General features: G+C 34.1%; 1 protein-coding gene across 29 annotated transcripts in view; it reads left to right on the top strand.

The window, feature by feature from the left end:
* Positions 1-26,774, top strand: part of Dlg1 (discs large MAGUK scaffold protein 1) — a 220,945-nt gene that overhangs the window by 93,630 nt on the left and 100,541 nt on the right. For 12 of the 29 annotated variants that reach the window (XM_004834721.3, XM_004834731.4, XM_004834728.4 and 9 more), the window contains 2 exons: positions 10,462-10,560; positions 24,765-24,818. The exons of 5 other annotated variants lie outside the window; for them this stretch is intronic. In XM_004834721.3, the coding sequence (XP_004834778.1) occupies positions 10,462-10,560; positions 24,765-24,818 (153 nt within the window). The remainder of the gene's footprint in view (positions 1-10,461; positions 10,561-24,764; positions 24,819-26,774) is intronic. 12 more of the 29 variants (XM_087186995.1, XM_087186993.1, XM_004834734.4 and 9 more) reach the window with 2 other exon arrangements.

Below are 26,774 nucleotides of genomic sequence, written 5' to 3'. Positions count from 1 at the left end.
TACTTACTAAAAATCTACTTAAATGATACTTAATCATTTGTAGAGTAGAACACTTTAGAAAAATGTAAAGATGAAGATTAAATGTTTACAATTGTTACATAAACTTTTACAAAGTAAAAAATTGACCAGTCTAGCAATTGCACTCTTTACTGTTAGTCCAAATGAATTGAAAACTTTGTTCCACACAAAACCACATACATGTTTTAGCAGCTTTTTAAAATAATTGTCACAACCTAGAAACAACCAAGATCTCTTTCAGTAGGCAAATGGGTAAATGTATTTAAGATAATAGAATATTAGAGAATGCTGAAAACAAGTTACCGGATCACCAAAAAAAAAAAAAAATGCAGGAATGTTAAATGCATTACTAAATGAAATGAAAGCCAATCTGAAAAGGCTACGTACTGTATAATTCCAAGTTGATGACATTCTAGAAAAGGCAGATGGGAAGAAGGTAGAGCACAGAGGAGTTTTAGGACAGTAAAACTACCCTGTATGATTCTATAATGCTGGATATGTGACGTTGTACACTTGTTGAAACCCATAGAACGTTCCAGCAGCAAGTTCACATCCTAGTGTAAGCATGGGCTCTGGCTGATAGTAATGTCGGTGCAGGTTTACTGATGGTAACAGACACACTGCTGTGGTGTAGAGATGCTGACTGTGGGTGGGCTGTACATGTATGTGGGCAGAGTAAGGGAATTTGTTCTATCTCCCATTCAATTTTACTGTGAACTTAAATCTCTAAAAAGATAAAGTACTGTATTAAAAAAAATACAATTAGTATCTTTAGATTGTTTCGGTTTAGTTTGAAGAACTAAGTAAGTTACTTTTAGATAGGAAATGTGTTTTCATCTTTGTAGTTTTTACATAGTGTCTTGATTTTTAGAAGGGCAAATAGACAAAAAATTTTACACATTCCAATTTACATATTTTAATCAAACATTTTAAAATAATGTGTTAATAACTGCTAGAAAATGACTGCTGCACATGCTCATGGAGCTCAGGGGAGATTGAACTTACATTTTTGCCCTTTGTTTATTTCATACAGTGTTTATTTCCGTAAGAGTTATACTTTGTACCTCTTACCACAACTGTAATTTAGTAGTAAGTAATCATTTTGTTTAATCTTAGCTGCTAAACTGTACTCTTCATAAAAACTGGTACAATGAATGTGTATTTTTCTTTTTTGTATCCCTAGAGCATAGCATGGAGAAGGCACTTGATAAATATTTGCTGAGTAAATAAATGTTATACAAATGTTTATTTTCATTTACATGGCTGAAAGGAACTTTGGTGCTCCTAAATATGATTTGGCCACTGTAAATTTCACAAACCATTTTTATGTATAACTGGCTTAAAATCTGGCAAGTCTACATTACAGGATGTTGTAAGTTTTTGTGTATTTCAGAAGTAATTCAAACCCCTTAATGAAAAAATTGTGAGGCATGTATACTCTAAATATTTGAAGAACTTAAGTTCTCATTAAAATTTTACTTAGTGTCAGTTTCTTTAAAGATCTTTTACTGTTATTCTTTGTACTTCTTGACACTGCTATTTAAATATATTTTCAGTCCTTCGTTTTTCTATCAGTTTAGAATTTTAATAAAGGCAAAAAATAGTTCAGATCATGTAGGAATCAGTAACTTTAAACAGACTTCTTTTTTTTTTTTTTTTTTTTTTTTTTTTTAGTACCAGGGATGGAATTTGGGACCTTGCACTTTCAAGGCAGGCGGTAGAACCACTGAGCTAAATCCCCAGCTATAAAAGTATTTTTAAATAACTCTGGATGGAACTTGAAATTTTCATATGTATCTTTTGTGTTTTAAATTGTCATGCCCATGTTTTGGGGCAGATGGTTTCTTGTTCTTAACAAGCCAGTGGTGTCAAACCTATGGCACGTGTGCTGCAGCAGGAGCTGTTATCATTGAAAGCTCTGAAAGGTTTTCCATCACTGGTTTAAGCACTGCAAAAGGAGTAGATCAGTTATAACAAGTACAAACTAACGTAAGTGTTTTGGAGTCATTTCTATTGTATCCATTGACTGAAATCAGCCTTTTTTTTAGCCAGCCTAAACTAAGTATCAGCAAACTATAGCCTTCAGGCAAAATACAGCCTGTCAGCTATTTTTAAGGGGCTTTTTGGGAGGGCTTTTTTTTACTTTTCTTTTTCGGTATTGAGAATCAAACCCAGGGCCTTGCGCTTGCTGGGCAGGCGCTGCGCTGCTGAGCTACATCCCCGGCCCCTGTCAGCTATTTTTATAAAGAAAGTTTTTTAGAGTGCACCCCTGCCTATTTATATGTTCCCTGTGGCTGCTTTTGAGCTCCAGCAGAAGCGGTTGGGTAGTTTCAACAAAACCTGCATGGCAAATAAAACTTTATTCCCCTAGAAAACATTTGCCAAACCCTAAGTTGAGGCTTTAGGGAATACTCCTTTCTATTTTGAAGTATTACCTATTCTCTTTGCACTAAGAGAATAGTAACAATAAAGAAAAATAAAACTATTTTAAAGAGACAGTGTAGTATACTGCTTCAGGATACTATCTTTAGAGGATGATGGCCTGGGTTTAAATCTGTATTCTGCCATCCACTAAGTGTGTGGCACCTTGAGAAGATCACCTAAATTCTGTTTCCTCATCTGTAGAAAATAGGGATGAAATTTATCTCCATCATTTAGTGAAAATTAAATGAGATGATACATGCAGACCAGTTTATGATTCCTGGTACCAGTAAGGTCATCTTTATCATCTTCATCACCACCGACATGACAGTATTAACTACCACTACCACCATTATTGGTTCCACAAATATTCTGACTTTTACAGTGAGAAATACAAAGATGTGAAGAAGCAGCCTAATTAGAATGATAAAACTAGAGGATTGCAAACTTTAACATGGCCCAGCCAAGAAAATAGAATCCACTACAATTATTTTAACAGAGAACGCAATGTAGGAGATTAAACAGGTGTTGGAGAGCCAAAAAGAAAAAAAATGGGAACATCAGAGTAAAACAGATAGTAACAGCAAGAAACACATACCATTAAGGGAACAAAGAGCCCAAATTGAGCTTAGGAGAACCTAGATGTTTGGAGGAAAAGCACCATAGATTTTAAATTATAAACTCTCAGTGAGGTTTACTTCTTAATGCAGTTTGAAAAGGAAAGATGATAGTCTTCTGAGTAAATATACTTGACCAAAACATGTTTATTTCCAAATAGAAAGTTAAAGAAGTCAGTTATTGCTAGATATAGAGCATTAAACTGACAATTTTATTTTATATTATAAAACTTCAGGGCTGGGGATTTAGCTGTGTGGTTCCGGCGCCTGCCTCCCTAAGTGTAAGGTCCTGAGATCGATCCCCAGTACCAAAAAAAAAACTTCAAAGATTGTCAAATGGGAGACTTTCTTGAATATTTTCTGATTGCTCGTGGCTACCCAAGTGCACAGAAAGAACCTTTCAGTTATGTCTGCTATGTATAGAGTATAAAATGGAAGAAGGGAGAAGAAATGTACACCATGTGTTCCCTGAGTGGTTTTTTTAGAGTACTGATAAAATCGGCCTGCTTTGCCAGTTACATGGTCTCATTCATCCAACACACATAGGTTAATACTTTCTGTGTGCACTGTTCTAGGCACTAAGCATACAAGAGTGAGCAGAACAAAATCCCTGCTCTTACAGATCTATATTAACGTAAGAGAAAATAGATAACAAACATAATTAATAAAAAACATGTAGTGTTCTGGAGGAAAGTAACAAGACAAGAAAATAGATGTTCATAATGATAGGATAACTTACAGGGAATTTAACTTAAAGGTAATATTTGAGTAAAGCTGTAAAAGAAATGAGGAGCCAGGGATTTAGCTCAGTGGCACTGTGCCTGCCTCACAAGCGCAGAGCAAGGTCCTGAGTTCGATCCCTGCTACTGGAGGAAAATAAAAAGGAATCTTAAAAATGAGTTGTGTGAAAAAAAATAAAAATAAATAAAAATGAGTTGTGTGGATATCTAGTCAAGAGCATGCCAGGCAGAGGAACAAATAGCAAATAGTAAGGCTGAAGCATATGTAGGATATTTGAAGAGCAGCAGGAGGTCGCTATGGCTAAAACATAAGTGCAAGGAGAACAGGAGGCCACAACTTCAGGGGCCTAAATCATTAGGGACTTACAGAAGAGTGAGCAGAATAGCGCAAATGTGATTAGTAAGAAGTATTAAGGTAGTTTTGAAGTCAAGGGTTGTGCATATTTCTCTACCCACATTCTGATAAAAATCAAGTTTAAAGCATATTGCATTGGGTAATTTCATCCCTGTTTGTTAATTATGTAATGATATCTTTAAATTCAGGTTTTAGGCCTCTTGAAATTTTTAGTGTTTAGCTCATCCATTTATCAGTACTACAAGATCATCAGCTGAATGCTGATACTGTACCGTTTTTCCATAATCAGAAGATTAAAAACTGAACTAAATGAATATTATGAATCTTGTAGGTAGAAATAAGATTCATGAACCAGATGATCTGTCAGTGTGAACTAACAAATTCACACCCATGTTTACATAATAGAGTTGTTAAATCTGTTTTCCTGTTTCCTCATAGTAACTTTAAAATTTTAAAATTGTATTTTACACCGTGCCTGTCTGGCAAGTTCAAGGTCCTAAGTTCAACCCCCAGTACTGAGAAAAAAAAATTGTATTTTAATACTGTTAGTGATTTTTTTTTTAAAAAAAATGTCTAGTTTTAGTAGATGTTTGCTTCTGAGATAGTTAGGACATGGATGGCTTTTCTAAAAACTACCAGTGTATGTTAAAAGGCACCTGTTTCCAATGACAATGGCAAAAAGACATTTGAATTATAAAAAATACTGTAAATTTAAGCCATGTAAGACTTAACCTTTTTCTGAAGATACTAACCCTCTGTTGAATGCAGCAATTCCAAAGCAGGTTTTATAAATATACTCTGCTATATTTTATTCTCTTACAAACATTCAAAAGGCCTGCAGTTTTTCCTGGTTTCTCTCATAATCTTATGTAGCTGCTTTGACATTTAATGAGAGAAACATGCATCATTATAGCATAGATCTTTAAACAAAGGACTAAAGAATTTGAATTAAGAATATAAATTGTGGAGCCAGGGATTTAGCTCAGTGGTTTCACCGCCTGCTGCGCAAGCACAAGGACCCGAGTTCGATCCCCGGTACCAAATAAATAAATAAATAAATAAATAAATAAATAAATAAATAAATAAATAAAAATTGTGTCATTCAAAAACATGTAAGATCTGTATTGACCAGCAGTGCCACAAGGGTAGTTAATTTTTCTTACCATCTAAGATATTGATACTAAAAGATTTGCTAATTCATTTGTTTCACTTTTCCTAAAAAATAATGATTTTAGACCATGCTGAATTTTTGTTTATATTCTAAGCTCAATTTGTTCCATTTATGTAACATGTTAATGTTAAATGTAAGAATTATTAGTTTCCTGATAGTATGCTGTCGATTATCTCCTTTGTTGTTTCATTTTGTTTGGTTGGCTGATTTTTTTTGTTTAGGGTAAGTTGTTTTGTTTTGTTAGGTTTCCCCCCAGTACTGGGGCTCAAACCCAGGGCCTTGAGTATGCAAGATAAGTACTCTACCACTGTGCCATATTCCCAGCCCTGAAAATCATTTTAATAAATAATGTAGTGAGGAAAAATATATTTAGATTACTTTTATGTCTAAATCTCTATGATACAAGAAATAATTTCTAGTTGCCATTGTGTGTATTATTTGTAGTAGTCCTGACTTCAGTCACATTAGATACATTGCAACTCTACATTCAAAATCTATCTTGATTTGACTACTCAGGTCCATCTTCACCATTATCACCATCCTGCTTAAGCCACCAATCACAGCCTTCTAATTGTCCCTTCTGTCTTTTCCTGTCAGGATTCATATGTATGTAATAAAAACCATTGTAGCTATTTTAAGCAAAAAAAAATTTTAATAAAGGTAGGCTCACTCAATAAGTATACATTTATTGTTTAATAAAAGGAAGTTAGGGAGGCTGATACATGACCGTGTCTGTGGATGTGTAGTACATGTTATATACATGACTACCTAATGAGGCTTTAAACCATTTTAATGAAAATCGCCTACATTTTAAACACTGGTTTCTTAATTTAAAATCTGAGATTAGATGTGATGTATAAAGCTATAAAGAAAACTAATAAACATCTGTTAAATCAGTTTAAACACTTTAGATAGCTGTTGATTTAATGCTGGTTTAGTACTTTTTAAATATGTACAGTGTATCAGGTTATTTTACAGCAGTATACAATTTTCTGCAGTGTTCCTTGAGACAGTGTTAATATTATAGCCTCTGTTGTCATGGAAACAAGTCTCTGAAGGCAGCCTCACAGGCTAATGATTCCATAGTGTTGCTATGGATAGAAACAACTGAGACTGTTGCTAGTCACATGATCAAGATCTTTTAAAAAAAACAAAACCTCTTTGGAGCTGATCTTATTGAGTAATACAGAACAGGACAAAGATGATAGCATAATTTAAGTCATTATTCTCTAATCAATTCAGAATTTTCCAGTTTAAATTGCTATTCTGAATTTCTTTTCTGCAATAATTCAAATATAATGGTTATTATATATTGCTGCCTTATTATTTATATTTTATATATATATATATTACTGTATTTGACATTTTCCAATTTAAAATCTTAGGCAGCTCCCTAGCGCTTTACCGTGCTCTTAATCTGTTATTCAAATTATTCTCTTATCTCTTAATTTTACTCTTAAGATCTAATATCTGTGCCATTTCTCACGTTTGATTGTTATGTGTTTAGCGATTTTTTGTTTCAAGTGAATTGTATGAATTATTTTGTTGTTCTGTAAGTCTTTGTTACCAAAATTGTTTATTGTTTGTGCCGTGGAAATTGTGTGTGTTGATACGTCATTTCTTTTTTAAGTATTTGCCTGCCTTAAGGAAGAGGCACAAGCCTATGTTCTTTTGCAAAGAGCTTATTGCCCTCTAAAGAGTAGGATAGGTTAAGATGGTGCAAGTTTTTAGGAATTTAAAGATAGTATTTAGTTCCTTATCTAAAGAAGATAGTTTCCAGAGGAAGCTCAGAGACAGAAGGAGACAGTGAGATTTAAATGTAAAATGAAAGGATTATAGTTAATCAAAAAGGGTTTTAGAGAACTGCCAAGGGAGAAAATTTTCTATGCTTGGCCTTAAAATTTGCATAAGCATGTAGTTTTTCCTTATTTTTATATAAAATATCTGTCAGCTAAGATCTTATACTATTAGCACTCGAGACCATTACTAAGAAAATGATATTTTGTGACATTTTCAAACATTTAAAAAATAAACTAATTATGGTGTTCTAACAAAAACAACAAAGAGACACAGGAAACTGTTTAGATTATATATATAGTCTGCCCCCAAAAAATGTATACACACTTCAGGAAAAGAAAAATTTGTGTAACTATTTTAACACTAAATTTATTGAGACATCATGAGATTAATACAAGTTACCTTTGGCCTCTACCATTACAAGAGGTGCTCAAAGTGTTGGCCATGAGCTTCCAGACATTTATTAGTATGGCGAACTGCTCCTTGGGTAACCTTTGGTCATCGAGATTGCTGCACATGCATTTTCAATTTCTTCTCTAAGGGTCGTCAGTGTAGTGGGTTTTCTGTGATATACAGCACCCTTGAGGGTCCCCTGTACGAGGGTAACACATCTGTTGAAAAAATATACTGTTTTTCTTTTCCTGGAGCATGTATACATTTTTTTTTTGCTTGAATGAACTGTATCTGTGATAATTGCCGAATGATTTTCTGATTTTGTCATATCTTCTGTTTTTTTAGAATTCCATTGTAAGAAATGCTTTCTCTTCTCTCCATGTATTTCTTCATGGATATATTTATATCAGTGTGGACTCTTGGATCCCTATTTTATTTGTTGGTTATTAAGCCTCTGTTATAATTTTTTATTTTGAGTCTCAGATTGTTCCCAGTCTGAACAATGGCAGCCCTTCAAACCACTTCTACATCCTTTATGATACCCCTGTTTGACCACTTTCTTACTTTCTAGCATAGCAAGATTTCTGGGTTCATTGAACTTGCTGATCTCTAGCACTAAAGTAAGCTATTTTCTCGAAGAAATTCTGCTTTGGGGATGTGTACTGGGAATCAAACTCAGGACCTTGCGCTTGCCTCGGCTAAATCCCTGGCCTGGAATTCTGCTTCTTAAAAAATAGGTATTTAGAATCAAGGCCTAGGTGCTAGGTGTGTTCTTTCTTTAGAGGTAAGTTCCCAGTTCCTGTAGGTGGGCAGAGCTAGGGAGTGTGTATATGTGTGTGTTTGTGTTTGTGTGTGTGTGTGTACATGCATATTTACGTTTATTTTTATATCCCTATATATTAAAAACCATGTTTATATCAATACTTCAAATTCCAGTCTAACGCTGTATTATGCTAGTTTTCTCCCTTTTCATATTTATATCTCCCTTTTCTGAAATGAAGAACCTTGCTCCCTTTATCCTTTATATGTGTATTAGTTCAAAATCCTCCATATGTAAACATGTCCTATCACCATCACTGCTGTAAATGGCCACCTTCCTTACTCTGGTCAAGCACCAACGGATACCCTTTTATTCTACTGAGACCCTCAAACCTTGTATCAGGCTACTGCTTCTGCCACATAGATACCCTTCGTCTCATTTGGGTTTCAACCACACACATCAAGCTGCTGCCCCTGCTCTTCCTACATGGATACCTTCCCACCCTGTTCAAGCTCCAGCACTCTGTGCCAGGTTCCTGTCTTCCCTCCACTCTGCACACAGATATTCTCCTTACCCACCTTGGCCTTTTCTGTTCAGTAAGTTGTTGCCTACACCAATCATGACAGTATTTTACCATATTATTTCCTAGAAGCTTTATTTCTCTAATTTATACCAGCAAATCTTCTAGAATTGACTATGTATGGTTAAAGTAGGGATCATTGGTTCATTTGATATTATATCTAGTTAATCCAGCAATAATTCTTTCAAAAACATTCTTTTTCTTGTGGTTTAATTATAAATCAGTACAAAAAGGTCATTTCCAAGTAAATGTGTTAGTTTATTAATGTGAAACTCATAATATAGAATTCAGAATTTTTTCTATAGGAAAAGTATATAAATGGTGATTGAAGTTATGTTAAAATACACATAACATAAAATTTACCATTTTAAGTATTTTTAAGTATACAGTTCAGTGACATTAAATACATTCACAGTGTTATGCAAATACCACTATACATCTCCAGAATTATTTCATCATCCCAAAATGGGAACTGGTTAGGAAGAAAGAGATCTTATCACCATCTGCAGTACTAATCTTAACTTTAGTATTTTTTTTTTTAACTTTAGTATTTTTGCCTAGTTTTCCTTCTAAGAGTTTTCATGATTTTAGATCTTGTATTTAGGATGTTGTACCCATTTAAAGTTAATTTTTATATATGATATGAAATTGGGGGGTCCAGTTTCATTCTTTTATGTGATCATGCAATTTCAGCACCGTTGTTGAAAAGATTCCATACATTTTTTAAATAAATCTTGATTGACTGGTAGGCCAGATTAATCATTATAATTTTATTTTGCATTTATCTGTGAGGATAAGCATAGTTTCAAGTTCAAACTATTCCTGTTTTTAGTTGCTGTTGGTGCACTTACCTACTTGATTTTAGTGGGTGTTTTTTTACATACATATGCCATTTGTATAGCAAGTATTTATGAATTAATCCATCTTAGAGGAATTGCATCTTGTTATAAAACACTTTTCTGTACATCTTTTAAAATATAATTAAATCAGGGCAAATAGAGTTATTAAACATCAAAACTTATTTAAATTATATAGCTAGTGCTCTCTCTGCCTTTGCTTTTCAATTTTACTGAAATATATCTGGCACATAGTAAACAATCAGTGAATGTTGGTTGAATTAATGACTGTATAGGCAGTTTTAGGCAGATATTTAGTAAAAATTAATACAGAATATTTTATGTAATATAAATACAGTTTTGAGGAGCTTTGAATCTTTTATCTATAAATTTATAAACACATTGTTTGCATAGTGGGCAAATAAAATGACTTGGTTCTTTGAAAGCAGTCAAATACATTCCAATGCTAGAAAATTATTTTGCAATTTCTCAACAAAATAAGGGTCTTATGTCTAAGACTAGGATCATTATAAATGACATTTATTATTTTCATTTAGACTTTTAACAAACTCTTCTTACAATTATAGTCTTTATAATGGATCATATAATTATTTGTAAAAATTCTAGAGAATATTTTCTCATTTAAAGTAATATATTACCTATTTCTTGGTTATATCTGAAAATGAAATTTATCTTTATGGCACAACTTTCTGTTATGTGTTTCCTTTTTATTTTGGTACTTTTCCTGATTTTTTGTCATTGATGATTTTTAGCCAACAGAAGCTGTTCCTCCCTCTTCTCCCACTGTCCCTGTGATCCCTGTCCTGCCAGTCCCTGCTGAGAATACTGTCATCCTACCCACCATACCACAGGTTTTTATTAGTTTTTTTCTTTATAAAAATTTCATTTGCTCTTTATATTTTGTTTGCATTCTTTTAAAACTGTTAACTGTTTTTTGTTGGTTTAATGATTTACTTTGGCCTTCAGTTGGTTATTTTTAGGCAATGAAATGTTTGGGATTTAATATATATTAAAGGGGTTCAACAGTTGCCATTTTATTAGATGAAATGTAATGAAATAAGACACTGTATGAAGTAAGACACATCCTAAACTTATCTTCATAATATTTTACCTTGTTAGATTTGTTATCATGCCTTTTATACTGTTAATCTCTTTAAAACTTTTAAAAATATTTTTGCTTTTGAAAATTTGTGTAATTTCTAAAGAGAATGAAAATCATTGTACTGATCTTGTATTGGATTTACCATTTTATACAGCACCTTGTTTCCTGGTATGTATTCCTTTTCTTCGGAAATACTCATCTTTCTCTCATTTAGTTAGGTAACATACTTCACTTTTTCTTTTTTTTTTTTTTTTTTTTTTTTGGTATCAGGAGTCGAACTCCGGTCCTTGCACTTGTCAGGCAGACAGCAGAACCACTGAGCTAAATCCCTGCCTATTTTTTTTTTTTTTTTTGTACCAGGGATCAAACTCAGGACCTTGCACTTGCGAGGCAGGTGGCAGAACCACTGAGCTAAATCCCCAGCCCCATGGCCAGTTATTTTTAATGAATAAATGTGAAGTATGTTCCTGGGGATTTAGCTCAGTAGCACCGTACCTGCCTCACAAATGCAAGGTCCTGAGTTCGATCCCCGGTACCAAAAAAAAATTGCCCATGTGTTGCAGTAATGGCCAACCTTTTAGAGCCTTCAGTGATACCTATGGCATGCATGCCACAGCAAGCCATTTGTTATTGAAAACTCTGAAAGGTTTGTCATCACTGGTCTAGAGTATACGATAACTCCTTGTGCTATCTTCTTAACTTTCTGGAAATGAAACTACTTAAAATCATCTTTAAAAAGTTATATGTAACTTTTAATAAATGATAGCCAAATGTCAAAGAAGCTGATCAGTTTTCATTTTCAGAGCCTTACTAGTTCCAAGGAGTGGTGTATTGACATCAACTGCCCTCCCAGCAGTCATCCAAAGTCTAATTAATGGTAATATTAACTATAGCATTAATGATCTTTGTGAAATATACCAATCTCATTTGAAATATAAGCACCTTATAAATTTTGAATAATTTACTGTGGGATATTGTTTTACTTGTTCTCTTTCTGTTCATTATTGTTCTTAATCTCTTCTGTGGTTAATTTATGAATTAAATTTTAGCATGAGCATATACAGGAAAAACCAGTTTTTATAGGGTACAGTATTAGCCATGATTTCAGGCATCCACAGAATCTTGGAACATGCTCCTCATGAGTAAGGGGGAACCACTTTAAATCCAGAAACAAATGACATCCATAACTTAAAGGAAAAAAGGTTGAATTTGGCTCATAATTTCAAGGGATTCGGTCCATGGTAAGTCTGTCTCAAAGGCAGAAATATGCCAGAAGAGCATGGTGGACAAAAGCTGCTCAGTTTATGGCAGCTGGGAAAGAGAACAAGGGAGCATTGCCAGAGAGGAAAGGGCCAGGGATAATGTATACCATAGTACCCAAGGTCATGCCTCCATGATAATGGAGACATACCCAGAAGTGTGTGCTACTAATCCCCTAGGTTGCTCCTAAGTCAATCAAGTTGACAGTCCAGCTTAACTGTTGGCAATGAATAAAAACACTGTTGTCCTCTAAGACAAGTTAGATAATTCCAACATGGCATGAAAATAATTACATTAGAGGTATATGTCTAGCACAGAGCAGCCTCTTGCCTTGGACCTTCCAGAATTCACAAACTGAGTGTTGGTTCTTAAATTATTGGGTCACTAGTACTGTTTAACAGATAACTTGATATATTTTAAATTTATGGGTAATCTTAAAAATAGCATCCTTTGAATTATCTAGATGAGCTTTTTGTTTTTGTTTTTTTTTCGTTTTGGTACCAGGGATTGAACTCGGGACCTTGCGCTTGTGAGGCAGCCGGTGGCACCACTGAGCTAAATCCCTGGCCCGAGCCTTTTTAAACTATATACTAACACTTGACTGCAGTTCCTTCATACTATTTGCTTTGCTTTCTGGAGGTTTTGTTTGCTTATTTAGTTTTTATTCAAATAATTTCAGGCTGTATATAGTGGCAAAATAGTAAAAAGATGTCTCATACTTTTAAGCAGATCCCCAGTTGTTAATATTTTTTGTGAGTTTAGAAATGAAGGCTCATGTTCCTTTACTCTTAAAACTAGTATCATATAGGGCCGGGGATTTAGCTCAGTGGTTTCGCTGCCTGCTGCGCAAGCGCAAGGACCCGAGTTCGATTCCCTAGTCCAAAAAAAAAACTAGTATCATATAATACTACTTTTTTTTTTTTTTCCTCTCCTTTGGTACCAGGGATCAAACTTAGGACCTTGCACTTGTGAGGCAGTTGTGATGCCACTGAGCTAAATCCCCGGCCCAGAACTACTTTTTTAAGAACAAAAATATTACCACAGAACAGTGAACTAAATGGGAAAGTTAACATGACTATAATGCTTTTATCTGGTATATGGACCTCAATTATATTTAACAATTGTCCCATTGATGTTCTTATAGAAAAAAATGAAAACAAAAAACAGAACAGATCCTTTGGTTATTTTAATACTACATATTACATTTAATTTTCATGATACTGTAGTCTCCTTTAATCTGGAATAGTTCAGTAGTCTTTCATGAGTGTGGGGGAAAGAACAGATTACTTTTTAAGTAAAATAACTTTTCGTTCAGTTTGTGTTTGATGCATTTTCTTAAGAGTTCAAAGTCACATTTTATGAAATTTTATTATTGTGGCTAAAACCCATGTAACATAAAATGTAGTTGTATTAAATACATTACTATTGGGGCCCGGGGATTTAGCTCAGTGGTTTTGCCGCCTGCTGCGCAAGCACAAGGACCCAAGTTCGAACCCCAGTACCAAAAAAACCAAAAAAAAACAGTAGGTGCTCAATACATTACTATTGTTCCATAGCCATCACTGTCATCTATCACCAGAACTCTTACAAAACTGACGCTCTGCTCCCCATTAAACAGTAGTCCCCCGTTTCTCTCCCTCTGGCCCACAGCATCCACCATCTACTTTATGTCCTGATTTTGACTAGTCTAAGTACTTCATGTAAGTGGGATCATATAATAGTTGTCTTTTGAAGGGGGCTGAATTATTTCACTTAGCATTATGTTCTAAAGGTTCGAACATGTTGTAGAATATATGTCAATTTCAGTCTTCGAAGCTGAATAATTTCTATATTGAACATGCACAGTTTTCCATACATCCATTCCTTCATCAAAGACACTTGGATCTTGTCCACATTTTAGCTATTGTAAATAATGCTGCTATGAACATGAGTGTAAAAATCTGTCTTCAAGACACTACTTGTAGTTCTTTTGGGTTTGTACCTAGAGGTGGAAGTCCTTTATCATGTGGTAATACATGTCGTGTTGTGTTGTGTATATTATATTATGACTGAGAATTGGACCTAGAGGCTCTGCATATAGGCAGTAGTAGGGAAGTGCTCTAACACTGAACTACATCCCCAGCCCTGTTTTGTTTTGAGACAGGGTCTTGCTGAGTTGCCCTTGCTGTCCTTGAATTCGAAATCCTCCTGCCTCAGCTTCCTTAATAGTTGCAATTACAGATGTGAATCACTGCTCCTGGTTATTTTTAATTTTATTAAGAAATCACCATACTATTTTCTGCAGTATTTATACCATTTTATATTCCTACCAGCAGTGCACAAAGATTCTAATTTCTTCACATCCTCAACAACAGTTTTGCTTTCTTGGTATAACCAGCCCTATGGGTGAAATGAAAATTGTTTTTATTTCATTTCCCTAATGATTAGTAGTTTCAAACATATTTTCATGTGCTTATTTGCCATATATCCATATCTTCTTTCAAAAACTTAATACTATTTCTTTGTTCATTTTTTTTCATTGAGTTTTTTGTTGTTGAGTTTTAGGAGTTCTCTGTATATTCTGGATATCAGTCTTTTATCAGAGATGATTTGCAAATATTTTCTCCTATTCTGCGGATGTCCCTTTTATTCTATATAGTGTCTTTGATGCAGAAAATTTTTATGAAATCCAGTTTGTCTATTTTTTTCTTTTGTTGCCTATGCCTGTGTCATACTAAAGAAATCATTGCCAGATGTACTGTTTTAATGCTTTTACCCTGTTTTCTTCTAAGAATTTTATAGTTTGATATCTTGCATGTAGGTAGTATATCCATTTTAAGTAAATTTTGTCTATGATGTTTATTTCTGCTCTTGATTTTCTTCCATTGGTCCATATGTCTATCTTTGTGCCAGTACTGCACTGTGTTAATTACTGTACATGTGTAGTAAGTTTCGAAATCAGGACATCTGAGTCCTCCAGTTTAATTCTTTTCCAGGATTGTTTTGGCTAGGGTCTCATGTTATATCATCTGAATTCTAGGATATGCTTTTGTATTTTCTTTAAAACATCATTTGGATTATAATAGGAATAGTATTAAATGTTTCTATTGCTTTGGATAGCATTATGCAAATACTGTCTTCCAATCCATAAACATAGGTGTCTTTTCATTTATTTTTAATTTCTTTCTGAAATGTTTTATAATTTTCATTATCTAAGTCTTTTACCTCCTTGATTAATTCCAAGGTATTCTTTGTGGTGCTATTGCAAACAGAATGGCTGGTTTCCTTTTCGGATTTTCATCATTATTAGAAATCCAACCGATTTTTGTGTATTGATTTTGTATCCTGTGTAACTTTGCTGAATTTATTACTTTTTAAGTTTTTTGTGGATATTTTATTTTATTTTATTTATTTATTTTTTGGTACCCGGGATCGAACTCGGATCCTTGTGCTTGTGAAGCAGGCAGTGGAACCACTGAACTAATCCCCGGCACTTGAGGATATTTTAGACTTTTCTATCTATAAGATAAATTTACTTGTAAACACAGATCATTTTGCTTCTTCTGTTCCAATTTGAATTTTATATTTTTGTGTATTGATTTTGTATCCTTCGTAACTTTGCTGAATTTATTACTTTTAACAGTTTTTTGTGGGGGTTGGGGGGGGGGGTACCGGGGATTGAACTCAGGTCCTTGTGCTTGTGAGGCAGGCAGCAGAACCACTGAACTAAATCCCCGGCATCAGTGGATATTTAGACTTTTCTATCTATAAGATTAATTTACTTGTAAACCCAGATCATTTTGCTTCTTCTGTTCCAACTTGAATTTTATACTTCTTTTCCTTGCTTGATTACTCTGGCCCCAGTTTCAATATTCAACTGGTGTTATGTTCAATACAATGATAAAAGTAAGTATGTTACCTTTTTCCTAATATTAATGGAAAAGCTTTCAGTTTTTCACTACTGAGTATGATGCTCAGTATAGGAGGTGTACCCACATGCCATGGCTTTCATTATGAAATATATGAAAATATATGGCTTTATATTGACATAGTTCCCCTCTAGTTCTAATTTGTTGAGTATTTCATAGTATATTTTGTCAAATACTTTTTCTTCATCAATTGAAATGATCATGTATTTTTTCCCATTTGGTCTGCTAATACAATGTATTGCATTGATCAGTTTTTGTATGTTGAACTACATTGCATTCTGGTAATCAATCTCATTTGACCATGGTTTATAATCTTAATATACTGCTGGATTCTGTGTGCTAGTGTTTTATTGAGGATTTTTGCATCAGTGTTCATAAGAGATGTTGTTCTGTAGTTTATTGTTTCTAGTAGTGTCTTTGTCTGGCTTTGGAATCAAAGTAATGCTGACCTCATAAATTGAGTATGAAAGGACTCTCTAATCTTAATTTTTTAAAGAAAACTAGATAAGAATTTGTGTTCATTCTTTAGATGCTTGGTAGAATTCACCAAGGAACCTACTGGGTCCATGAATCTTACCTGTCAGGGGAGTTTTAGTTGCTGTGATTCAGTCTCCTTTCTAGTTACAGATCTAGTCATATTTTCCTTAATGGTTTAGTCTTGGTAGATTTTATATTTGTAGAAATTTTCTATTTCATCTAGGTTGCCATATTTTTGCTTGTTCATTTGTTCATAGTATGCTTATAATACTTTCTATTTCTCTAGAGTTGGCAGTGATGTCTTTGCTTTCATTTCTTATTTTAGTAATTTGAATCTTTTCTCATTTTAAATTCCATCTAGCTAAAGACTTGTCAGTTTTGTGGATCTTTGTAACCAACTTTTGTTTTTATTTTCTGTATTGAATTTTTTTCATTCTCTGTGCTGTAAGCTTTTCTTTCTGCTAGCTTTGCATATAGCTTGTTCTCCCTTTTCTAGTTCCTTAAGTTATAATGTTAGGTTGTTGATTCGAGATTGTTCCTACTTCTTTTTTTTTTTGGTCCTGGGGATCGAACTCGGGTCCTTGCGCTTGCGCAGCAGGCGGCGAAACCACTGAGCTAAATCCCCAGCCTATGTTCCTACTTTTTAATGTGTTTATAGCAGTAAATTTCACCCTTACGTCTACTTTTATCATATTTTTTCTTATAAATTTTCTTATGTTGTATTTTCATTCATTTATAAGTATTTTCTAATTTCCTTTGTAATTTCTTCTTTGATCCATTGGTTGCTTAAGAATGTGTTGTTTAACTTCCACAAGTTGGTGAATTTTCCCATTTTCATTTTGTTATTGACTCGACTTTATCTTGTTGTGGTCAGAGAAGATACCTTGCATACTAGTTTTCAGTAGATTGAGGCTCATCTTATGGTCTGTCTTGGAAATTGTCCCATGTGCACTTGAGAATCCATACTCTGTTATTAGATAGGCTGTTAGATCTCCTTGGTTTCTTGTGTTGTTTATCTTCATTATTTCCCTATTTCTTGTCTGTCTGACTGTTCTGTTCATGTTAGTGAACAAGAACTCCAAATATTATTTTAGAACTGTTTCTCCCTTGCCAGTTTTTGCATCTTATATTTTTATGGGCTGTTATTACATATACAAGTGTTTCTAATTATTACATATTTCTAAATAGAGCCTTTTAAAAATATCTTTAATGTAATGTCTTTTTTTTTTTCTTTACAGTACTCAGAATTGAAGCTAGGGAGACTATACTACTGAGTTTACATCCCTAACCCTTTTTATTTCTTTAATTTTATTTTTTTATTTTTTTTTTATTTTTTGGTACCAAGGATCAAACTTGGGACCTTGTGCTTGTGCGGCAGGCGCCCGAAGCCCTTTTTATTTTTTATAGAGGCAGTGTCTCAATACGTTGCCTAGGCTGGCCTGAAACTTTCAATCTGCCTCTCTCAGCTTCCTAGGTGGCTGGGATTATAGACTGCACCACCATGCCCCACTATAAAAGTCTGTTCTTTCTGAGTATAACCGCTCCTGCTCTCTTATAGTTACTATTTACCTGGAATATCCTTTTCCATCCTTCATTTTCACCATAACTGTTTCCTTCCATCTGAGGTGACTCTCTTACAGCCTATAGTTGGATTTTTTTTTTTTTTGGTACCAGGGATCGAACTCAGGACCTTGTGCTTGTGAGGCAGGAGGTGGCACCACTGAGCTAAATCCCCGGCCCAGTTGGATCATTTTTGTAAATCTACTCTGCTAGCCAGTCTTTGTCTTTGTCTTTTCATTGGAGAGTTCAGTTCATTTACATTAAACATAATTAGTAAAAAGAAAAGACTTTTATCATTCTATTGTTTATTTTCTATATGCCTTGCAGCTTTTTTGTATCTCATTTCTTGTACTGTATTATTGTCTTTTGGCATTTAGTTGTTTTTTGTAGTGAAATACTTTCCTTTTCTCATTTCTTTTGTTTATATTCTTTATTGCTTTGCCTTGTTCAGGTTACATTTAATATCCTAAACACGCCTACTCTGAATTTATGTATGTTTAACTTCAGTAATACCCAAACTTTACTCCTTTAATAGTTCTGTTTCTACCTCTTTTATTTATGTCACAGAATTAAATCTTTACATTTTATATGCCCAGAAACGTAACTTTAAGCCAGGTGTGTTGGCACTTACCTATAATACCAGCACTTGGGATGCTGAGGCAGAAAGATCACCTGGAGTTCAAGATCAGCCTGCACTACACAGTGAGTTCAAGGATAACCTGAACTACATAGTAAGACCCTGTCTCGAAAAACAACAACAAAAAAGTAACTTTAATGCATTACTTTCTTAAATTATATAGAATACAAAATGTGGTGTTAGAAACCAGAGTTACAATAAGGTTAGCTTTTAGAATTGTATTTATATGTTTAATGTTGACTTTTAATTATTTACTAATACAAACTTTTAGACTCAGCTCTAGCTCTTAGGCAGTGTAGAAAATCAAAAGTGATAGGGTATACTTGACCTATACTAGCTTTTATTATTACCAACAATATTTATTTTAACTAAATCTTATTTCTTCATATGATTTTAAGATATTATCAAGTGTCCCTTTATTTTAACCTACAGGACTATTTTTTTAGCAGTTCTTTCAGGACATGATAATGAAATCCCTCAGCTTTTGTTCATCTGAGAACGTCTTTGTCCCTCACTTTTGAGACTGTTTTGCTGGATAAAGGTTTTTTAGTTTACAGAGTTTTGTTATTGTTTGTTTTCTTTCAACACTTTGAATATATCCAGTCAGGACCTTCTGGCCTTCAAAGTTTCTGATGAGAAATATGCTAAAAATGAGGACCTTTTGTATGCAATTAGTCACTTCTCTCCCTGCTCTCAAGAATTTCCTTTGTTTCTGATCTTTGACATGTTTCATAATGTGTCTCAGTGTGGGTCTCTTTGACTTAATCTTATTGGAGTTCTTTGGGCTTACTAGATGTTTATATTTATATCTTTCACCACATTTGGGGAGTTTGGGCCATTGTGTCTTCAAATTATTCTCTCTTCCCCTCTCTCACTTCTCTTTATGGGATTCCCACAGTATGTATGTTCTTGTTCTTCATGGTGTTCTTCATAGATTTCTTAGACCATATTTACATTTCTTAAATCTTTCTTCTTTTGTTACTCAGTCGATTTCCATTATTTTACTTTAACCACTTACCAGTCCAATTATTTAAAAATAGGATGATCAAAACTTGGGTTTTAAATTAATTTTTATAAGTTAATGTAACAGGAACTATATAAAAAATAATTTTATTCAATACAAGCATCAGCTGGTTGAAATGACACCAGCCCAAGTGATGCTCAGATGGAGTCACTAAGTAAACAAATGCACTGCCCAAGTGACACCTGGGATAAACTGTTACATGGTTAAAGATGGCTGATTCCTTTGCCTACTCAAATCTGCTTTTGAATCCCACTAGTGAATTTTTCATTTCAGTTACTATATAGCTCCATAATAATCCTTTTGGTTTCTTTTTAGGTTTTCTGTATTTCCATTCTGATCATATATCATTTCCTTGACTTTATCCGTGTCTTTTAGTTCTTTGAGCATAGTTAAAAGTTTTAAATTCTTTGTGTAGGAGATATGCTATCACATCTTTTACAGAAATAGTTGTATTGACCTTTTTCTTTCTGAATCTATGTTCCTGTTTCTTTGTATGCTTTGTGATTTTTTTTTTTCTTAAATGATGCATATTCTCCTCTGGAATTCTCTTTGTTAATGTTTTGTTTTCCTGGTTATTATAGGCTGCCAAGAATCAGCCTGAGTTTTAAACTTAGGGTCTTCTCAGGTATTTGCTGAGCCTGCGTATTCCCAGCATATGTGGTGACTTTTCAGTTTGCCCCTTGTCACTTTTTAATATCCTACTCTTCAGTGTCTTTCTCCAAAAGGGGAAAAAAGGAAATGAGGGCAGGGGAAGAGGCCCTCTGGAAATCAGTCTAGCTGGAAGTGGGGAAGGCATGCAGCAGTGGGGGAGGCACAAGAGCAGTGGCCACTGCCTGTTTGTCTATATCTCTGTGATCAGAAGAAGCACTTATCTGTATATAGATCTCCAGTATTTGGAGGACAGGATTTTTTTTGCCCATTCTTACTCTTACAATCTATATGTAAGCTATTATTTATGTGAACACTGTACAACTGCCTGCCTGCCACAGGATTCAGGGGATGGAGATATGTAGTTATATTGTACTGAAGCAGAAAGTAACCAGAATGAACTGAATTTACCATCTAGATCTCCACCTGGAAGTTGTGAGTCTTCAAAAGTCTCTAGAGTTCCGGCATAGTCATATCAGACAGATTCTGCCACTGTAGTTGCTATCTAGGTGGAGAGACACATTTGTTGCACTTCTTACCCTGCCGTCTTCCCAGAAATCTATCCCATTTATTTATATAATCACTTTAACCTACAGTGATCAACTCAGTGAAGGTGTTTAACTTTTAATGCAGTGTGTCTCAAACTAGAATCGAAGGTGTATTCTCTGGGCTTTGTGAAGTCAAGTTGGAAAAAAGACACTTGTTTGTCATTCAGTAGAGGAGAAAGGTACACTAAGTAAATAAATAATGAAACTTAGATAAATGCTCAGAAGAAATAGTAAAGTGTAATTGCCTTTTCTAAACTTCATTTGGCCTGTTTTTAAAAACTAGATCTTACCATTATTTTAACACCGTTTTTTAAAAAGTATTTTTGCCCTCTGAAATTTTTAAGAATGTTTCAGTCTATTATGAACCAATCACTACAAGATTCTTTGATAATGAGATAGAGTATTAAAAGTTGAATGAGTGGGCTGGGGATTTAGCTCAGTGGTGCCACCACCTGCCTCGCAAGTGCAGGGTTCTGAGTTCGATCCCCACTAACCCCCCGCAAAAGAAAGTTGAATGAGCAAAATTAAGTTTCATAAGTGTTGTTACTGACAGGAGTCAAATTTCTTAGGATTTGTTAATGATTCCTTCTGGAATATCTTTGCTCTTTTACTAATCCCCCAATCCCCAAGTAATTTTCAGGACTTTATTGTCCAAATTGAAACCTACATGATGCTATATATTGTTAATACATAATAATGACTAAGCATTTATATACTTTCCAATCAAATACAACACTCTTTCCTTTATATTGCCACTTGGGGCCTCATGTAGTCCTCTTGGATATGGGCAGATATTGCTATGTCTTCGTAGATAGAGAAAATGAGCTTTGATCAAACTGCAGTTGGCTACAGTCAAATGTCACTGAATGATAAAGTGAGGTAGAAAGAGACTTGGAACCAGGGCTGGAGGTACAGTGTCACTTGAAGTGACATATGGAAAAATTTTTTGCACTTGAGATAACTAAAATACTCTTCTCCAGTCTTGTTTAATTTCCTTGTAAGTAAAGTTGGTAATTACATGTTACCTGTTCTGCTACCTGCTGTCCTACTTAAGGTTCTTAATGTCTTAAACTGGCCAGATCAGCTGTTTTAGTTTTCTTGTCCTTTACTTCGGCTACCTAAAAATACATCTTTTCTGTAGTCAACTTTTCTGTGGTTTTTTTTTTTGGTGCCGAGGATCGGACTTAGGACCTTGCGCTTGTGAGGCAGGCATTGTGCCACTGAGCTAAAGCCCTGGCCCCTATGTTTCATCTTTTTGAAGCAGCCTGTTCTTTAGCTTTGCTTATGGAGTCTTTTTAGGTTACAAATGTCATACTTTCTACACCCATTCAAATTCCCATTCCCACCTTCACCAAATTAGAGAAATGAAAATACTACTTTATCAGATACCATTTCTGCATTTTGTTACATGAAAAATTAGAATATCTCAAATTAGTAAAGTATAATTTATTTCAAGATACATATTTTACTTACTTATCTATTAACTGAGTCAGTCTCAAATATTTTTATATTTTAGGTGGCTAAACTTGAAGCATTCGTATCCTTTTGTCTCTTGAGCATCATTTCAGTAGGCTACTATTTTGAACCATCTTTATGATATGTCTTGCAAATTGCTAGGTACTTTTCATTATCTTGATGTTAGTTTTGATTGAAATTCTTGATTAATCCTTAACTTGACAATTTACAGGTTTAGTCCAGTTCAAGTTTCCTGTGGTTTCCCTTCAAGTATGATCAGTCACTCATTTTAATTTTGAGCTCCATGTACAAATAAACCTATTATACATATATTGCTTATTTAACATTCTTTGAGTCAAAATTACAAGTCATTTTCATATTTATTCTGAAATGAAATTTGAGCAATAAAATCAATTTTATGGTTTGAATGGTAATATCCTAATAGCAATCCTAACCCATACCATCTCAAAACTGCTTTAGCTATTAGCTTCTTATAAACTGAGTACTTCACTGTAGTATAATTTCTCCTTTTGTTACACAAAAATTGAAAATACTAAAATGTATATTAGCACAGTGAGCTCTTATATGTACTTATTACCCAGCTACAAGTCAGCTCATGTTCACTCTTAGTTGTTTCCTAACACCTACTACTGCCAAACCTCCCAGTTTTACTTTGAATATAATACTTTATATCATCTGTTTGTATATATTTTAACATTAACAAAACTTTTTAGACTGTTGAAATCAAAAGATAATTTATGCAATGAAGATGAATTGATGGTGACAGGCAGCTAACATTATAGTGTTTTTAGTATGAATTAGACTTTGATAAAATTTTCCATTGTATGTGTGCCTTAAACAAGTTGAAGGAATCAAATAGCCTTCATATAATATTTAAAGTGTTACTTCTTTTGTAACTTTAGACTTGTTCTTTCTTGTTCTCCTCTATGGTAGCTTGAGCAAAATACAGTGACATTCTATCATGAAATTTTTTAATGAAGTGAGAATTATTTCAAATAATGGTAAAATTACAGCTATCTGTAAGTTCAGTTTTATTTAAATAGCAGTTTTACAAGTAGAATTTTACAAGTTTGATTTTCACTGAATCATTCACAGGTAGACTTTCATTTAATGGTAGGGTTGAACATATAGTAAATACTTAATGTTATGTTTATATCTAACAAAGTATTACTTACTCATTTTTAACCTGCTTTATGTAGCCCAAATGCATACTGTAAATTTTTTAACCATGAAACTATATTGTCTTTAAGCATTTTATCATATAATCATTCAGATCTTAGTACTTTGCTGAAAATAATATATTATTTGAATTCCAAATAGCTACCTTTTTGAAATACACGTTTGGAAGAAAACTGTTGAGTTATGGTGTTCTTTTTCTTTTTTTTTTTTTGGAATAGTGTTCTTTTTCATACAGCTTTTATATGTAAGTCTAAGAGAATTATGTTTATAAGCATATCTCCTAAAGTTTGTTTAAGGGACAGTCATCTTTCTTATTCTTCAAAATGTTGATTGACTTAGTACTTTCTCTTTTTAAGATAAGGATCTCCCTGTGTTCCATACCCTGGTCTCAACTTCCTGGGCCCAAGTAAACCTCCTTCCTCCATCTCCTATGCTTAGTACTTTTGTAATCTCAAATATACAAAGGAAATAGCTCTGAAGGGAATTATATGAGTTTTCTGGGGTTTCTCATTTGTTGTTAATTAAATTTTCTTTTTTACTATCTCCACATATAAACCACTTCTAACTTAACTAGAAAATCAAGCTTTTTTCATTTCAACTTTAGATGGACATTATTCTGCTTGTTTTTCATGCTATAACATTTCATTCTCTAAGTGGTCTGGAATAGCAGTGGAGAGCAATAATTCAAGCCAAAAATAAGTTTCTTCTGGGTAGCAGAATGATTAAAATAGTCATAGGATCTCTAGGAATAAGAAACCCGGATTTCTGCAGAAGAGTTGTTTTTGTTACACTAAAGAATATTCATTAATAATGAGAAGGCTGAGAGTGTAGCTGAGTTGTAGAGTGCTTGCCTAGAATATGAGAAGGCTATGGTGGGCTTCTCTGTAAATCTTTAAATTTTTTCTGTTTTAGCAGAATTAGCAATTTATTTATTTGGTTTGGGGTTTTGTTGTTTTGGGGTTTTTTTGGTACCGGAGATCGAACTTGGGTCCTTGTGCTTGCAAGACAGGCGGCGGAACCACTGAGCTAAATCTCCGGCCCAGCAATTTATTAATTATACTTACTTATATCTCGTTTTTTCACTTAGTGCTGTATGTTTGATTTAACATATAGAAAGTCTAAATAAAATTATAACTTAAATAACAAGTCTTTCATACAATTCGAACATTTGTGAACATTAATATGCATATTTTGATTTTCTTATTAACCTAACACATTACACTTCTTTCTTTAAAGGCAAATCCTCCTCCAGTACTGGTCAACACAGATAGTTTGGAAACACCGACTTATGTAAGTTCTCTTTCCTCTCCACATTCAATAATTCTGCCTTTCCTGTTCCGTTTTTGATACAAAGATCACAGCATGACTTTCTCTAACACATTTTACTTAAGGAGTGGATCCACTGTATACCATACCTATAATTGATTTAGTAAATGAAGCAATAGTATCCTGTTTGAGTTATTTTTTCATATTCATACAAAACAAAAATATTGAAGTAGAATTTTATGGTTTAATTTTGAAATTATGAAGATCAACTTTCAGTAAAGTCTTTCTCTGACCAGTAGTAACTTACATAATAATGTATATTCAGTCATTTTAAAAGTCTTAATTGATAGACAAGAGAAAGAAGTAAAAGGAATAAAGGTAGGAAATGAAGAAGTCAGATTGTCATTATTTGCAGATGACATGATACTCTATATAGAAGACCCCAAGAACTCCACCAAAAGTCTTCTAGACTTAATAACCAAATTCAGTATAGTAGCTGGATACAAGGTCAACACACAAAAATCAATAGCTTTCCTCTACACAAACAACAGACTCACTGAGACAGAAATAGGGCAAACAATTCCTTTCACAATAGCATCCAAAAAACTGTAATACCTAGGAATCAACCTAACAAAAGAAATCAAAGCCCTCTTCTCTGAAAACTATAGCACTTTGGAAAGAGAGATTGAAGACGATATCAAAAAATGGAAAGACATCCTTTGCTCCTGGGTGGGAAGGATCAGCGTGGTGAAAATGTCCATACTTCCAAAACTGTTATATAGATTCAATGCAATCCCAATTGAAATCCCAGCAGCATACTTCACAGACTTTGAGAAAACAATCCAAAAATTCATTTGGAACAAGAAGAGACCCAGAATAGCAAAAGCAATTCTAGGTAACAGAGACATGTCAGGTGGTATCACAACCCCCAACTTGAAACTATACTACAAAGCTATTGTGATAAAAACAGCATGGTACTGGCAAAGAAACAGACCTGAGGACCAGTGGAAAAGATGAGAAGATGCAGAAACAACTCCAGACACACTCAGCCAGCCGCCTCATCTTTGACAAAAGAGCCAAACACCCTCACTGGAGGAAAGATAGCCTCTTTAATAAATGGTGCTGGAGAAATTGAGTTTCAACTTACCAAAGACTAAAACTAGACCCATATCTCTCACCATGCACTAAACTAAAATCAAAATGGATTAAAGATCTAAATATTAAAACAGAAACGCTGAACTGTCTGGAACAGAGGTTAGGTAGAACTCTTGAAGACATTGGTGTAGGAAAAGATTTTATGAACAAAACCTCAGTTGCCCATGAACTAGCACAAACAATCAACAAGTGGGATCTCTTCTTATTAAAAGGCTTCTGCACAGCAAGAGAAACCACCAGCAGTGTGAAGAGATAACCCACAATGTGGGAAAAAATTTTCACCTGCTGTTCCTCAGATAAAGGTCTGCTATCCAGAATGTATAAGGAACTTAAAAAAAATCAGATCTCCCAAATTTAAAGACCCAATCCAAAAATGGCCATCTGAAATGAACAGACATTTCTCACACAAAGAAGTAGAAATGGCAAATAAACATATGAAAAAATGTTCAAGATCACTGGTCATTCGAGAGATGCAAATGAAAACAATGCTGAGATTCCACCTCATCCCAGAAAGAATGGCTGCTATCAAGAAATCAGCCAAAAAAAAAAAATCAACCAAATAACATGCTGGCAGGGCTGTGGGGAAAGAGGAACCCTGCTCCACTGCTGGTGGGAGTGTAGACTGGTGCAACCACTGTGGAAATCAGTATGGAGATACCTCAAAGAACTAGGACTGGAAGTCCTATTTGACCTAGCTATTCCCCTTCTGGTTATTTTCCCCAAAGAATTAAAAGAATCATACCACAGTGATATATGTGCACCCGTGTTCATAGCAGCACAGTTTGTAATAGCTAAAACTTGGAAACAGCCCAATTGCCCATCAAC

Source organism: Heterocephalus glaber, unplaced genomic scaffold (assembly GCF_053883595.1).
Source record: "Heterocephalus glaber isolate CG9 unplaced genomic scaffold, H.glaber_assembly_v1.0 deba00001504, whole genome shotgun sequence".
Lineage (NCBI taxonomy): Eukaryota > Metazoa > Chordata > Mammalia > Rodentia > Bathyergidae > Heterocephalus > Heterocephalus glaber.
This window is presented reverse-complemented; position numbering and strand designations above follow the sequence as displayed.